The 17499-nt window shown below is 38.6% G+C and overlaps 1 protein-coding gene across 1 annotated transcript; it reads right to left on the bottom strand.

Annotated features, from left to right (window-relative positions):
* Window positions 1–4624: 4624 nt before the first annotated feature.
* gtpbp8 (GTP binding protein 8) lies at window positions 4625–13727 on the bottom strand. The gene is made up of 8 exons (XM_085249580.1): window positions 13589–13727; window positions 13105–13305; window positions 12155–12308; window positions 10268–10366; window positions 8425–8555; window positions 7654–7753; window positions 5161–5279; window positions 4625–4875 (listed from the first exon to the last, which is right to left on the bottom strand). Exons 2-8 carry the CDS (start codon window positions 13272–13274, stop codon window positions 4785–4787), a joined length of 864 nt encoding a protein of 287 aa, XP_085105706.1. The 5' UTR covers window positions 13275–13305; window positions 13589–13727; the 3' UTR covers window positions 4625–4784.
* Window positions 13728–17499: the final 3772 nt, after the last annotated feature.

Genomic DNA, 17499 nt, shown 5'->3' on the forward strand with positions numbered 1-17499 from the left:
ACGTCCAGAGTAGAATCAACTTTTTGGGAGTCTTCAAAGCAAACACTGATTATTAAAACAAAGCAGTGTCTGATATAACTTGTAGTTACATTTTATTTTATTTTAGTTTTTTAAAATGTTGTCAGTTGTCTAGGAATGGCTCCAAGAGACCTTACTAACTTGTGTGAGTCTCAGCTCAATTCTCATTCTTAGACCATCATTGAGTGCCTTGGACTTTTCCATTTTTCTGAGTATTGGTCAATTTAGTGATTGCTGTCAAATAAATCTGTTTTATGCTGGCCAGTTGTAGTTTCTAATATCCACTTTTTAATGAAAACAGATTATGGAGTCTGATATGATACCCATTCTTAAACCCCTCTTTGTAATCACTTCTTCAGCAACTTTTTGTCAGGATCTAGTGAGAGAGTTATGTTGATGAGCTTTTACAAAACGTCTCTCTTAATCTATGCTTTAGTTTTCCAAAGGACAAGATCACATCAGCAGCTGAAAGATTTAAATCTTTAATCGTTTCTTTTGAAGCTCAAACTTTAAATGTAACTGGTGGAAAAAAATAAAAGGTTTGGCTATCACTAACAAAAATTTAATAGATCTCAGCCATGCCAAGATAAAAGACACTGTATAAATTTCAACACAACCTAATAAAATACATATCTATATATTATATCGCATATGTATATACTCAAACATGTATGTATAATTTTGAGCCTGTGTGGATTAGGTAAAACCCAAATTAAAATCAAACTAACTTTTTCAGTTAATTACACATGTATGACGTGCAATCATTCCTCCGTGAAAAAAGAACACTTACAGTAAACCACTGAAATTGCCCAAAAGTTACCATGTGAGGGAGGATTTTTTTGATCGCACCAGTGTTTTAATAAACTGTAACATATAGTTGACTAATGATGTTGCTGAATATGAGTTTTTGTATAAAGTGGGCGTATGTAAATATACATAATATCTCTTCTGCTTTTTAGCCCTACTACTTTAATAGGGCACCTTTAAAGTTTTCACGGCTCATAAAGTGTAAAGGTATGTGTGCAGATCAGCTATGAGGAAGGGGATCATAGTCATCCACTGCAGTGTAAAACAGTTTGTCTTCAGAGGGCGTCTTATCAGTCTTTATCTCGGTCAACTGTTATCTTTTCTGCTCAATCTGACTTGTCCTTCGTTCTGACTGCAGTAAACTTTAAGTATGGCTTCTCTCCTGATGTGAACGAGCGTGTGAAGGCTTGTTGGGTCATATATCCACAAATCTGTCTGCAGATAACAATTTAATCTGATAGGATTCACACCGTAGTTACTGCTCTACTGTTAAAAAAGAGAAAAAAGAGTGATAAGAATTCATCTCGCTTGGGGAGAAGCCAACTAGCTCAACAGATGTTGAGTTTGCGTTGAGTTTATGGCCCTGGTCTTTTGCATAGTAGTTCCTGTGAAAAGTTTATGGATTTACGGATTTGTACCAAGTTGTGCCATCTTCAACCTCCCAGTCAAAAGTATTTTGTTGTTGTCTCAGTCATCCAGATAAGGAATTTCCAAAAAGTTGATTCTGTTCATGTGGCCGTAGTGTTTTCAGTGGAGGAAACGTTTTGTTACTCATCCAGGTGATGTCTCAGCAGACAGCAGATTTCCGTAAATAATGGACTGTGAGGTCACTTTCTTGATCATTAATATGCAAACTGACATGACCATTGATCAACAACCTTTGGTCAATGGCCAATGATAAATGGATTTTAGCACCATTTACATGAAAAGGGAAAAGACCATCTCTGAATTAAGGAGGGGGCCTAATGGTACATCTTTTACCATCTTACAATGCTGTGATTGCAGCCATTCCCCAATTCTTTAGATATTGCTCAAACCAGCGTTCCTCCCTGTCCTGATGTGTACATCCTCATCATTGAAAAAGTGGCTACTGGCCTGTAGGTGTAAATAGACTGCAGAGACCTACCCTGATGTGTTGTGCTATCTGTTTAGCCAGAGGTTGTTTGGTTTCCCTAATGTATAAATCATGGCAAGCCTCCTGGCACTTAACAGTGCACACTATATTATTCTGTATGTGCCAGGGGACCGGATCCTTGGGGTGGGCCAATTTCTAACGCAACATGTTTTGGGGTTTGAAAGCCACAGAGAGGCGGTGTTTCTCCCACTGAAAATGCTACGTCCAGATGAACACAACCAACTTTCTGGGTATTGGTTGTTGTTTTGCTTTTTGTAAGTTAGTTGTTTATTTGTTCATGAAGCTTAAAGCAGTTTTGTAACACTGGATCAGAGCTCGATTGTGTAGTAGGTGTGTGGTTCAGAAAAACTTCTGTGCTGTGTTGGGACTGTTGGATTTTTAGAACAAACACATGATAGAAAAGAACTTCTGTCTTCCTCTCTGTTTAATTACTTTAAACAGAGTTCAATCCTTGGCCCACGGTTATTGTGTTATTGTGATACTTTAACTGGTTTAACTGTAAAGAATTGATTTAATCTTAGAAATGTTACATAAAACAAATTAGACGAAACTACTGTTTCGATTTTATCAGAGTACAAACTTGCGTAATGAAATGGAACAATGGGCTATTCCCACATTATAATGAATGATAATCTATTTTCTCAAAAAGAAGGGGAATAAATAGTTCAGTCTGTCTGTAATAGTTATTAATTTTTCAGTCATATTATGATTTCAGCATTTAAAAACTGAAGATTTGTATTTTTTTTTAATTATTATTTTTACATGTGGCCTTGTGGATACAAATCAAACCAGTCTGAGCAATTGTCATTCTGATCTTTGTCAAAATTAGTTCATTAGTTTCAGCTTTCTGATGAAAACAGATTGCGGACTCTGATATGATTCCCATTCTTAAACAGCTCCTTGTAATCAGTACTTCAGCAACATGTTGTGAGCATAGGATAACTCTTTTAAGTTATTTTGATGAGCTTTTGCAACACTTCTCTCTAAATTCAGACGTATGTTTTCCAAAGGACAAGATCACATCAGCAGCTAGAAGATGAGTCATTGAATAATTGTTTAGAACAAGGGGGGGTCTCTAATGGGGTGATATTAGGAGAGAAGGTTTGATTCTTTTAGATTTTTTTTTAACAATATAACAAATTTTATTCACATGTTCAACAGTTATTGGTCTGTTCTTGCACCTTTTCTCACTGTGTCAGAGTAAAAGTAGGAACAGATAAAAACCTTCAGGAATAGAAACACAGCAATAAATTTAGACATTTTAAACCCCAACGATCTAAATTTGCAAAGCTGCCAAGCCTTGTAAAAGAGATTTCAATCTCAGTGGAACGTCCTGGTAAAATAAAGGTAAATGTAAGAGGGTATAACAGAGATCAAGGCATCATGAGTTTTCTTTTTTCAACCATGTAGATTTTTATTTTTAGTTAAGAGGTTTTTATTTTTTTAATCAACAGAAAAAACAGGCCTGAGGTTAGGCCTATGCTTAAACTGGAAAACCTTTAAAATTTTTATGTCCAGGATTATCTTAATGGCTGCCAGTCTCACTGTTTTATGGTGTTGTATAATCACTTACTTGCTATATTAAAGTTTAGCCAAGTTCTGTGAAGGATAGAATTCATTATAATGCATTCAACTCGTTATATAAGGTTCCTTTTTTATTATGTTTGAATTAACAGTGAATTCCTGACATTAACATTGTATATGTAGAAGTATTTCACAATTGTTGGCTATAGTTATGACATTGTCTTAGTCATAGTTTTATACTGGAAAGTCAACTGTGACATGGCGTTCACTCAATATTTAACCAAAACGGTCATCTGTCCTTACGCAACCCAAAGCCTTCCCATGCAAAAGCCCATTCAAGGTGCAGCATGGAAACTCTAAGTCCCACCGTCAAACATTCGCCCTTTGTATCCGTCTACATGCCAACCTCATTAGACAACACTCTCTGGATAAGACAAAACATAATTTTTAAAAACAAACTGAATAAAAACACTTGCAGTACAGAGAAGTGGGATTGTAATGAGACATCTGGCAGCATGATGTAAGAATAAATGTAAAAAAAAAAATAATTTCATCAAAAAATAATCGCCTCCAATCTGACCCTGAGAATTCTGATATTCTGCATACAGCTTCAGTATATTTAATGAAGCTGTATGCAGAATATTACCCTTATACTATGATCATTTTCTGAGACGCAGACCCTCAGTAGGTGTGGGTGCAAATTTGTTTTTTAATTATTGTTTTTAGCATTTTTCAGCCCTAATAATTACATAAGTACTAGCGATATCCTCAGTAAATTTTCAGTAAATTCTCCTTCCCATTATTGAGCGTAACCAGTGGTTTGTACATTAGAAATAAACAGAGTTTACAGCAATCATGAAGGAAACTTGACAGTGATCCTACTACCTCCTAAATAGTGTTCCTGACTTGGTTAGATGATGTGAAGTTGGTTTTCATAACCATGGCAATAATTGTCATCATCTCTATATGTTTATTTTCATTAAGCCTAACAGTGGCTTTCCTCACTTGCACTGAGATTTCTTTCAACCTAATATTGATAGTTCCAATCTAAAGACACAAAACACAAATTCAGAGCAGTAAAGTGTCTGAAACTGGACTTGACAGTCTGTCAAACTAGAAAGTAAGAAGATAAGCAAACCAGAGAGTCTTTCACATTTTATTAGAAAATAAAAGCCTCTGAAGCAGTTTTTTGGATATCAGGTTTTGTTGTTGTTGTTGTTGTTGTTGTTGTTGTTGTTTTTAAAGAAATGTAGCAGAGAAGCCCGTTTGCCCCTCTCAGCGAGACCGAGTCGGCCTCTTTTCAGCTCTGTGACGTCTCCTTTAACCTGATGCTGCCTGTTACATGAGCGATGAAGCATCTCAGCAGGTAAATCCCCCCAAACTGGATTGAGCTGTTTCACAAAGAACACAAAAAGGGAGAAATATAGACATTTTATTATGCTGTGAAGTATTGTTATACTGTAAAACTATCAGCTTTCAGGCACTGAGTTTGAACAAAAACAATAATTAATGAAAACATATGTGTCAGAGTCAGGTTTAATATAACAATAGAAATCCAGGAAGTATCACTCAAGCTTCAAAGGAAGAAGACTCATTGAGGGCTCTGTTTATATTTTTTCATCACTAAGAAACCCACTGTGTGAGTCTTGGTCTGTGAGAGGAAGTGAGACAGTTACCTAATAAGAAACGGTTGAGGGAAGCAGCTCGTCGTCTCTGTCTTTACCACATCCTGAAGGTTCAGCAAATTTGTCAGCAGAGTGCCACTCCCACATTTGTCGATCTTTGTCACCACCATCTGAATAATAAAGTACAACTCTCAGAAAAGCGCACAGACAGGATGTCCCCGTGGCTCCCCCAAAAAGCCTTCAGTAAATCCAAAACTGCAAGAAGAATACTAACGGGGCTAAGAGTTGTGAAGAATCCGGCTCCATCATATTCTAAATACTTAATTGTGCCATATTATTCCACTTATCTCAGTCTGTCGGCCTACTTGACTTACATCGTTTCTAAAACTAAAATGGGAGACAAGGCCCTCTGCTGTGGAACCAGCTCCCAGTTTGGATTCAGGACACAGAAACAGTCTCTAATTTCTCTTCTTTTAAGATTAGGCTTCAAACTTTTCTTTGTGATCAAGGTTATAAATAAGTTATGAATCAGATGATCCTGATCCACTGATAACTTTTAAGCTAGTGCAGAAGTGTTAGCACTGTCACCTCTCAACCAGAGGATCCTGGGTTAAAATCCAGCTTGTGGTCTCGGAGTGAAGTCTGACCAATGTCCCTGTGGTTTTTTTCTTTGGATGTAGACACCCTCACACAGGCCAAATGCATGCACGTTAGGTTAACCGGCACTTTTAAAGTGGCAAATTACAGTGCTTGGAATGGCACGAAAGCACGGTTAGAATAGTTTTTTATTCTAAACTGTATTGAGTGCCCAGTAAGACTGGAAAAGCACTATATAAATACTGGTACCTTACATGGACCCTCCCTTAGCAAGGATATGTTTCACTTTATGCTTGCTTCTATCATCCTGAACTAACAAAGCAGACTAGCTCTGACACCTGGTGGTCTCTTAAAAACACTGCACTCCCTGATCAGCATTTTAAAGGATTCACTTTGTTGTTGTTCTCCTGCAGTTCAAAGAAATGAACGAGGAACCCGGTGAGTCTAAAATGGGTGCAGCCTTGACTGTAAAAGCTGTACAGAAAATCTATCGGCAAGAGAACGTAGACCTCCTGCCACCTACTACCATGTGACACTCAATAAACTTCACTGACAAGTCTGTCCTTTGCCTTGTAAATCATTAAAAGAATCCGATCATTTGCAACCACTACTTCCATGTAATCATATTTAAAGTGTGTACACTCCCCATTTCTTTTTCAACTTCACAGAAATATCAGTTTTAAGTTTGAAACTGTCTTCGACTGTGCTGTCACAGCCTTAATGTGTTGCAGTGTTTAATCAGCTCAGAGCATGAATAATTGACCGCAGAGTGCGCAGCGAGCGGGGCTGCTTCATTTTAACGGCCAGTTTTTAAATAGCTGAGTGGGAACGTTCAGCATTAATTCAGTGTGGACATAATGATGAAGGACTGAGAAGAAGAATGAGCCACATGTAAGGCGGAGGGGGAGGCACTTCGATGCTTGTTTCCTCCTGGAGAACACGGCGGGTCTGGACCCACGCTGGAGTGGTGGCGCAGTGGCAGGATGGCTGCTGTGTTTGCTCAACCAATGTGATTTCTGTGCAGAGGAGTTTTTTTGTTTCCTGTTCTCATGCTGTCCTCCCATAGGAGTCCAGCATGAGTAGAGGTCTCTTTTTTTCCTCTTGTACTTTCCCATTGTAGTGTACATTTCAGTGGTTTTCTGTAATGTTACCGATCTCCGACCTGTATCCCCATGTGATGTCTGTGTTGTGTGTGTAAGGTCGGGGGTGGGTCCATTCCACTGCAGGGCAACCTGCATGTGGCGAATAAAGCTGATTGATTGGTTAGTGCTCAACAACTCCACCAAAGAGCGCAAACCCAAAGACCCCTCTTGATCGTGGCTCAAGAGTTGGGAGTTCGCCTTGTAATTGGAAGGTTGCCGGTTCGAGCCCTGGCTTGGACAGTCTCGGTCGTTGTGTCCTTGGGCGAGACACTTCACCCGTTGCCTACTGGTGGTGGTCAGAGGGCCCGGTGGCGCCAGTGTCCGGCAGCCTCGCCTCTGTCAGTGCGCCCCAGGTTGGCTGTGGCTACAATGTATCTTGCCATCACCAGTGTGTGAGTGTGTGTGTGTGTATGGGTGGATGACTGGATGTGTAAAGTGCTTTGGGGTCCTTAGGGACTAGTAAAGCACTATACAAATACAGGCTATTTACCATTTACCATTTATTCCACAAAATATTCCACATGAAAGCTGATTAAGGGGCCCGGCCGGGCACAGCCCGAAGAGGAGACATGGGCCCATCCTCCCGCAGGAGGCGCCATAGGGGTCGGGTGCATTGTGTGCCGGCTTAGTCTGCTGCCCCTGCGACCCGGCCTCGGATGAAGATGGATGGAAAGCTGATTAAATTTAGTTACTTTCAATCAACTAACCAGGCTTCACGTGTTCTACAAACCGCAAGATCTTAAAAACTTTTTTCGCACCAAATCATCCTGATGATTACAAAACTGAAATTAAGCCAGAGTCCTACCACATACGGACATCGGGTCTCCTCACACATCTCCAAGGCAATCAGATCAGCCTTCTGCAGACCGACGCTGCCATCGACCAACAGGAAGGTCCTCACGAGGCTGAAAGAAGACATGTTACACAAGGTTTTTTAGTGAACACCAGGTTCGCACCAGGAAGACACGGTCGCTCACCATCAGAAAGACAGGAGCACAAACGCTGAGTGACATTTAAGCTCACCGCAAACCTAGATGTGTCACCTGAGACCTGGTGAACATCCATTTAGTTTTTATTAGTTTCAGTGTTAGTTTATACTTATTAGGAACTCCTAAATAAGCGGGAAGGATCAAATTAATATAAGAGACTGCATTTAAAAGCTTAAGACTACTAATGTTAAACATTTTCCTTTTTAAAATGTTGGTTGTCAACCACCTTTTAAGTTTTGTATATATTGTCTGTGAAAGTTCTCAGTCATCCAGGTCATAGTACTCTAAAGAGCTTGGAAAGAAAAGCGCTGATTTTTGTGAACATGTCTTTGTTGCCAAAAACATCACAACAGCAATGACCAATCACTACAAGGCAAACTAAACAGGCTTATATTAGCAGATAGCATTAGCCAAACTGGTTTTTCACTGCAATAAACAACTTTTCCTTACTTACCTCAACCCCTCAGGATAGTTTCATAGCATGATTTCTTTGGCTAACTGTCAGAGGCAATCCTCAGTATTGCTCCATCATAGACATCATGAATAAACAACACAAACAAGTCTTTCATCAGCTCTTCATCACTTACTTTTTCCGTGTGTAGAGGTAAGGCTCTACCATATCCACAAAATCTCTGGGTGCCTTGTGTCCATACCCTGGCATGTCCACGATGGTGAAGGCTTTGCCCACTCTGAAGAAGTTCATCTTCTTTGTGTGACCCTGAAGGTAAGACACAGGCAAAGCTTATGATGTCCAGATATTGATGAACTCAGTCATTGCAGCATCAGTGAGTGTGTTTCAACTTTGTAACATTAAATTACAATGTTTAGTTTTTATTAGTTTCAGTCTTTTTATTTATCACAAGGAGGAGCAGCATGTAAGAAGTTCCAGATGGGGAAAACATGCAAACATGTAGACATCATAGTCTCTATAATCAGGCTGATTATGTGTAAAATTAAAACCATTGATATTTTTTGTCTAGTTATTTTTTCCACTCTTACTTTGATTTTCAGATAAGTTTTAAATAACCAGAAAAAATCCTGATTCTTGCCGATTGTTTGCAACCCTCATAACGCAAACACAGAAATGGAAGTGAAAAGATGGAGTAGCATGTCAGTGCAGTGTGTGATCTGGGTACAAGCGAACTTGTAGAACTTTGGAAAACTCATCTGAGGATTTTTGATGTGGCTTCACAAAATTATCACGATCAAAACAACGCAACTGACGACAAAAAAAAAAAAAATAATAATAATAATCACACAGTGTATGCCCAGTTTTATATACACCCTAAACAGATCGCCAGTCTGTTGCAGGGCTTAACACATAGAGACAGACAACCCTTTACACTAACATTCACACCTATGGGAAGTTTAGAGTTACCAATTAACCAATGCTCACTAACTGCATGTCTTTGGACTGTGGGAGGAAGCGGGAATACCTGGAAAGAACCAACACAAACACAGGGAGAGCATGCAAACTCCACAAAAAAAAATGATGATGACCATGAGGGTGGAAATGACCTCAGGGCCTTTTTATTGTGAAGTTTCTATCTGCCAGTTTCTATCTTATTTTTATCCCTGTGGCAAATGTGCATCTTCTGAGCCAATCTCTTTGTAAAACAGTGACTTTTATTATTTTCTACATGTAACACATTTACAGAACACACACTGAATGGTCCCCACACCAACACAAATTCAATTAAAATGTGCACATCATATTACCAACACTTTCTATAGTGCAAAATTTATGTTTTTAACTTTTATGCTCAGTTTTGTCAAACTGAGAAGTATTTTTGATGATAGCAGGGTACTGAAAGTACATCAGTATCTTTTTAATACATTTTCAGTAAGATAACTAATGTTTGAGATGACTGATTTATAATAGAGGAAGATTAGAGTTTCCTGTCCAAGGTCCAAACTCATCACCTCCCGTTATGTCATGGCAGAGGGAATGATGGGAAATTTGCAGCTTAAATAGGCGTTAAACTGAGTGAGGCATACTCATGTGTACCACCTGAAGTAGTTCCCAGAATTTGCTCCATTTCTTAGATGCAGGTATAAAAAAATGTTATTTTTAGAAAATTTTTTTCTACAAGCTAACCCTCGTCTGTGTTTAAGTGAGTTGGTCAGAAATTCTTACATCTCCTCCCTCGCCGTAAGAAAGAAACTGAATATGCAAAGTGTAATTTGAAGTTTCCACTTCCAAAAAAGGTCATAATTTTAAGAGTATTTAAAAAAAAAAGCCATCTAATAGTATAGAGCAGATCATTTTAAGTCATTTTCACAGCCAGAGCGGCCAAAGAACAACAGAAAATCAGCAACAATCAGGTGTGAATGTAAACACAGCTTTTATAAAATAAATAACTGAGGTTTGTGTTTGTTCACCACTTTAAAGGGAAACAGTGTGTGGAGCTGGAGTGACGAGTTACTCACTGGAGTTTTAGAGACTCGGACTTCCACCTCAGGGGTGAGAGAAAACAGAGCTTTGATGAGAGACGACTTGCCCACGTTGCTCCTGCCGATAAAACACACCTGGAAAACACCAACAGGAAGTCAGCTGCAGATTTGTGTGCTGTAATTTACAGTTCTGCGAATCTTTTTCCTGCTCCAGTTGCCACCATATCACCTTTAGCGCCATTTAGCCATGTGGCACACCTGCCAGGTGGACACTGTCATCGAGCTTTGAACGCTTCGCCTTCTGGAGAAGGCCGAGTGGTAACGGAACTTCTCTGTCCTGTTAACACTCGCTGCCAGAGCTTAACGTTCTTCTCCATGAGGTTATAAATCTGATGATTTATTAGCCATGTTCAGTTCTGCTTCATTATTCATGAGGATGAAGAGACATTAGGTTACATTTTTCATCCATTTAGGGTTGAGGAGGGACGAATAAGCTACTTAAAGTCCACATTCTCTTTCTTTACAGCCATTCTACCTGACCCAGAGTCAGGGAAATTATTCTGCACAAGTGTTTTGCGTTAAACCTCAAGTGACCACTGAAATAACTGAGTAAAGTGATCATATTTTACACAAGAATCCTTTTTTAAATGGTTGTTTGTGCTCCTCATACCTACAACATTTACTTTATCATTCAGTTGTGGTTTTGAGTCACTTTTCTGCAAGGAAGAGTAATCCAACCCGACTCATCTTCTGAGCTGATTTCATTGTCACTTTGAGGCAAAATTTCCACCTCAAACCTTTTCCAGCAAGAAATGTTGCTACCCTCACTCTGTTAGCAAAGAGGCTTTGTCCAGTAAATGTGGCTTACTTTGTGAAAGTGCTTTGAGTGCCCAGTAAGAGTAGAAAAATGGCAATTATAAACCAGAAAGGAAACAATTATATTGTAGTGACAAGAAATGGAAAATTATAGTCAAAGCATCAACATGTTTCAAAGAAGACATGTTGTCATGACAAATGCATGGGGGGAAAAAGCCCACTTTTATCATTAAATATATCATTAAGAGCAAACAGAAATATGCGTAACCCTTCCCTTTGTAATCCACTTTGATCAAGTATTTACCTATTAAACAAACCTGCAATGTACTGTTGGGTAATTATCACCTTACATTAACTATTAATGACAGGCTAAAGAAATTCATGATGGACGCAGCTAAACTGGCATCACTGATTGATTTGTGAACTCCCGTTGATCTCAGCACTGCAGTCCTCAATATCTTGTTTCTGTGGCGTCATATTTAAACAAGAGGAACAAATGCTATGTTTTCAGCTAATGCTGCATCCACAGATACCTGCTAATTAGTGCTCAGTAACATCTAAACAAAATCACTCACCAAAACTGGAGCTCAGACTTTTTGGATGGTCTGTTAGTGAAATGAAGTGCACAACACCCATATTATTGGTCAGAACTATGGAATTAAAATGCTCCAAAACGCTCCAAGAGCACAAATGTGGTCCAGAGGTCCAGTTCAGAGACTCTATTTAGCAGTTAAGAGTCAGCTGAGCGTCTGTGAAAGTTAGTGTATCATGATAGTATCAAGATATGGATTTTGAGCTTGTCTGTCTCACTGTGGCAATGGTAACATATACAGATTGGCATTATCCAGCTTTGTAGATCGATATAGGCCATAGACTGTATATAAGAGATGGAGGTCACTAGCAACTAAGACCATGGTCTCATCAGAAAAGTGTTTTATGAGGTCACAGATTCAGTGAGTAGGCGTATTCTCTCACGACCTTCTTTTTAAAAGCTGAGGAGTTGCCTCCTGCTGGCCATTAGAAAGAATGCATGTTTACGGCACTCCCAACACCAGAAGTTATGTCCATGATTTATGTACAATGTTTTGAGCAATGCTGTCCTCTGACCTCTGGCTGTTTGAGATCGGGTGCGTGCTCCATCCTTTCTGCAGAGATATAGTAATCGATCTTATGAGACGGTGAAGAGTGGAAGAGCTTCTCTGCCTCAATCATGTCCTCCAAAGTGGGATCAAAAAGCTGGAACTGTGTCCGGTCCACAGACCTGAAAATACAAATATGGTTCAATTTCATTAGAAAATGTCTGTATCAACAGCTACATGCTACAGATTGAAACAGAAGCCACTGGCAAACTCATTTATATTTTTTAAACGGTAAAAATAGTTCCTCCAAATCTTTTACAATAAAAACCTTACTAAAAATGAAGTCTGTCAAAATGATACCAATGAGGTGCCTCATTAGTTAGAAATATGCTGCAGTGTAATATTATATAATAAGATAAAGTTATTCATGTGCAGTTATTTACAGGCTTGTACCCATTATCTATTACCTACACCTACATTATGTTTGTGTAATTAAAGTAAAGAACTGACACGTTACCCTCCGATTTTTGGAGGCTTGCACTCTCAGAGTGCTTTTTATTGCTTTATTATTTATCATTGTCTTACATTCAGGTATTTTTATTTAATTAAAGTGAGTTCACATGTATTGCTGCCTTGATTGTCTTTGTTTTCATTTTGATTCATGAAAACTTTCACACAGATTTAGTTTCATCTGTACATTTTTCCATAACTTACACATACATAAATATTTTAAATTAAATTAAATTAGTTGTGAGAACAGTGGCATAATTTCTGTTTTATTTGTCGTAATGTTTAATTTTTTTGTGTCTTACATGTTTCTGTGAAGCATTTTGTGCTACTCGTTGTAATGGGTGCTGTACAAATAAACTTGATGATGTTATCTTTCACAGTTATCAGTGCAACTCCAGCAGATGATGCCAGCTCACGTTCACAAAATCTCCACTACTGATGACTAAGAACCAGCCCTGTTTTACGCACCTGTGCAGGTAAGCCTCCAGCTCGCTGAAGGGGTACAGCAAACTTCGCAACTTCTTCGGGGTAAGTGATGTGACCTTCTGCACCGAGGCCAGTTTATGGATCCTCTGCCCAGTGGCACAGCTGACAGCAACCCCAGGCCGGAGCCGCAGGAGCTGCCGGACAGGAAGCATGTTACCCCGCTGATTTCAGATCAGTCAGACCCTGAGAGGAGATGCACACGCGGAGGTCACCTGACAGTTTCGCACAGGTACAGTCCCCCCTGAACTACAGCAGCATAAAAAACCTCCCCACTTCCACTTCTGTAGTTTAAGTGTGGAACACAGTCACTCACTCTTCATGTTTCATAAAACAGTAAATTAGAAAACGTCCGAGCAGATTCTGCGGCTCGTCTTGTTCTCTGCGAGCTTTTCTGATCATATTTAATGGGGGGCAGGGGGAATAAAAGCGTCCAAAGTGACTCCATTCATTTCCTTATATTACTTACCCGAACACCTCCACCTTCACCTTCACGGCTTCATGCGATCAGAGAGCAGCGGAGTTTCTTTGAAAATGAACCTTTAAGCCGCGTCCATCGCTTCTGTTTACACACCGTCCTCCATGTTGCGTGCACCGGTCAAATGCATCCGAATGAAACAGCTCAACAACAGTTCCGCGACACAAGTTTAAAATTCCGATTTTCCCCAACGATAGAAACTTTACCGATATACTTTTTTAAAGTCCCAATCAACAACAAAACAAAACAATCGAACAACCATTTTTAAATATCCTGTTATTCTGTTTTATTTCTCACAGAATGAGATGTTTCACTTCATGCAGAACGCTTTGTTGTAATACATTGAAGTTTGTACTTTTTGTGTAGGCTGCTTAATCTATATTTTTACTTGTTGATTCTTTTTTTAATTTCATTTTATTTTTAGTTAGGGATTCACTAATTGTTATCCATCATTACAAATTAATTTCAGTGTTTGTTTATGTAGTCTAACATAGGATGAGCAACTCTCCTATTTTTTTTGCACTTGTTGACTTGTAAAAGCCTATATGACTTTTTTTTTTTATTTCACCATTCATTAACTGTACAGAAAAGGCATCGTTTAAATATGGTAAATTTTTCTTTAAGCAAACAGTATTTTTAAAGTTCTTCATGACTGGGCCAAGTGTCCTCTTTTTTGGAAATCAAAATACGGTCACCCTAGTATAACATCATGAAACTAAAACCATTTTTGTTCATACTAAACATATGTAAACCAACACTGCTTGGTTTACAGGAACAAATTATTAAGACTGTAAAATATTTGGATTTAACAGAAAGTCAAAGTTTATAGAAGGTCCCCAGATCTCTGCAAATGTTATTTTTATTTCTCCTTCAATTCTATTCTGTTCTGATGAAGTAGATAGAAACAGATGATAAAAAGCAGTCTCTAGTTCTTGTTTGTGTGTGTATTATTTTATTTTAGCTTAGTTTGGATTGAAGAAGCTTAAAGACGAACAAATTTTAGAAATTTTACCATCATTCAATGATTTTTATTTTTTATTCTTTTAGTCTATTTATTTATTTATTGTTCAACCCAGTTCAGTTTTGAATTTTGTTCTGTTAAAGTGAATTTATACAAAATGTTGCTTCATTTAAATGTGCCTAGTTTTTATTTTTATTGTGGTTAATTTTCACACTGTTTTTCAGTTTTCACTCCAGGATGTCCTTCATAACCTGTCATAAAAATTAAAATGTAGTTCCTGGTTCATGATTTCAGTTTATTGTGTGTTATCTGCTCTTTGTACAGCTTTTTATATCACTGGCTTTGATAAGTGCTACACAGATAAACTTTATAATTATTATCATCATACATGGCACAGCATATGATGATAATCTGTGTTTCCTTTTGAAATGCTGCTGTGATCTGTAACAGCCCAGTTTACACTCTAAATCCCGCTGATGATACCAGCTCCCATTCAGAAAACCTGCACGAGGAAAAAGGAGGAGGGAGTAATCCCAGCCCTGTTTTCTGTAACTGAGACATTTGTGAACAGACGCTGGCAGCTGGCCCATCAAGCTGCCCATCATCCTGTTTCCCATGAAAATGTCATGTTATGAAACATTTTTCCATGTGGTTTAAATGAGCAACGCTGAAATGAGTCTGATGATTCCATCTCCATCCCCGTGCTGCTCTAACGTCACTCTGCTTATTAAAAGGTGATTTATGAGCGTGAATCCTCGCTCAGATTTCCTCACGCTGATGCACAGAAACATTCCTGGTACAGCTCGAGCTATCTCATACATCCTCCCTCACCCTCTCACTGAGGATTACTCAGGATTAGAAATCTGACGTTTAGGCCGAGCACGCCAGAGAAATGTCTCTATAAATTTGCCTATAGGAGGTGGCAGTGATAAGAGCGACTCCAGCCTCGCTCCCCCCACAGCATTCTTCTTCTCTGAGACTCCCGAAAGGAAATGGACTTTCATGTGGAAATGGTGGCAATAGAGCAGTTCTCCTCCTTCCTGTAATACTCTCATATTCACCCAGCTTTGACCGATGGTTTGTAAAGCAGACTTTTATTTCAAGAAGGAAATGTTGGGCACATTTTGGGGCTCTCATCTATACCTTCACTCGCCACACGGTGGCAGCGCAGACTGCTGAAAGCACTCATCCACATATGTTAAACATCCATCCTGCTGCTCCATCTGCTTTTATGATTCATAGTATGTTCACTGAACACATTAATTCACAGTCACCGGCTTACAGCCCTCACATCCCCCCGTGCTTCAGTCTTTTATGTGCTAATACCTGCAGCTTTTTCATTACCTCCCATTTAAGAAAATATATGCTGGGAATCCAGCTGCATTAAGTGTCTGATCAAAGTAGAAGATGGAACTGGTTGGTTCTTCCTTTACTGTGTCTGGCACACGGAGAAGGAAGTGGAGCCCAGTTTACAAATTAAAAGCTCCTCTCTGCCTTACATTATCATTTTATTATTTCACAGAGGGATCTGCAGCAGGGGAGACTCATAGGTAGAAGTCTTCGAACCATTAACCACAAATCGCCCTAAAAAATCTATAAGAGGGAGCATCAAAGGTGAATAACTGCAATGAGCCTGTACTGCTCTAGCTCAACCCCAGTCCGGTGCGTTTAGTGATTTATGAAGTGACACATATCAGACAACTGGCAAATGCAGGCTCATTTAAATGCTTATATAGCATCTGGAAGGTTTTTTATTTTTATTTTGATTGAGTGGGTGTCCCTTTGCTTACTTTTGATAAGTCAGCATGGCTCTCTGTCCATCCTTGCGGTTTGTACCTCACAGAGAGCCTTTTTGAACTTCTCGTGACAATTTTGTACCTTAATGTGATGCTACAACAAGGATTCTTAAAAGAAAAAATTCAAAGATTAATCGATGTGCTTGGAAACAAGCTATCCTTTGTATTTTTACATTTTGAGTGCAATTAGTTTCTATCACAAAGTCATGTTTCATTCAGACTTTAAGTATGGAATTAAAAATATATTAAATATCATCTTAAAAGCAGACGTAACCAGGTCTAGGGGGATAAATGATGGGAAAGGGATGAGAGGGACCACAGAGGTGGGGAATGGTGAGCAGGGTGGCCATGAGTGCTCTCATGGCTCTGTGTCCCCATCCTACACTGTGAGCCACAAGATCAAATGCCAGACCAATCAATCGTCCACCAAGCAGACATCTATAGCACGAGCCATGATGGCCTTTACCTCCCCAGGGTGCATATCAATAAAAAAAAGAGATATCATACAAAATTGATTGTCCCCAAACAACCTGCACACCCACACCATCAAGCCTGAGAAAAGCCATCGTCACTCGTTGTGTTACTAATTCTCTTTGCGTCTCCATCTGTTCCTTTTGTTCGGTTTGATTTATGTCCAATTATTACTGATTTTTATCTACTATCACTTGATACACTTGATTTTTCCATATTTTTATAAAAAATTTTCTTTTGTGTTTTATTTTAAAAAATTATTTAATCGCTTAATATTTCATACAAAACATTTTTATTGTATTTTTATGTTTTTTTTATTTGTACTGTTGTTACGTTCCATTTAAAATTTGTTATTAATTACACTGAATTTAATTGTAAATGTATGATTTCATCTTGTAATTGATTTAAATTGTTCTTTTTTGGATAGATAAAATCTGCAGTTTCTGAAACAATCTGACGATCTTACTCTCCACGTCTAGGCTTTAAAGCTATTCTGCTTCTATCTATGCAAAATATGTTCCAGTGGTGATTTGTCATATTTAACATGTCCAAAAGTTTCCAGTAATTCGTGAATCATGCAAAGCTAATCTCGTTTAGTTCACAAATACAAAAAGAAAAAGAAAAAATAAATAAACATAAATAGCTGGAAAGGCACAGAATAGCTTCTATTTAAC

The sequence above is a fragment of the Mchenga conophoros genome, linkage group LG16 (assembly GCF_057382185.1).
Source record: "Mchenga conophoros isolate Kocher_MC1m ecotype Shallow Benthic linkage group LG16, M_conophoros_male_GT1.1, whole genome shotgun sequence".
Classification (NCBI taxonomy): domain Eukaryota; kingdom Metazoa; phylum Chordata; class Actinopteri; order Cichliformes; family Cichlidae; genus Mchenga; species Mchenga conophoros.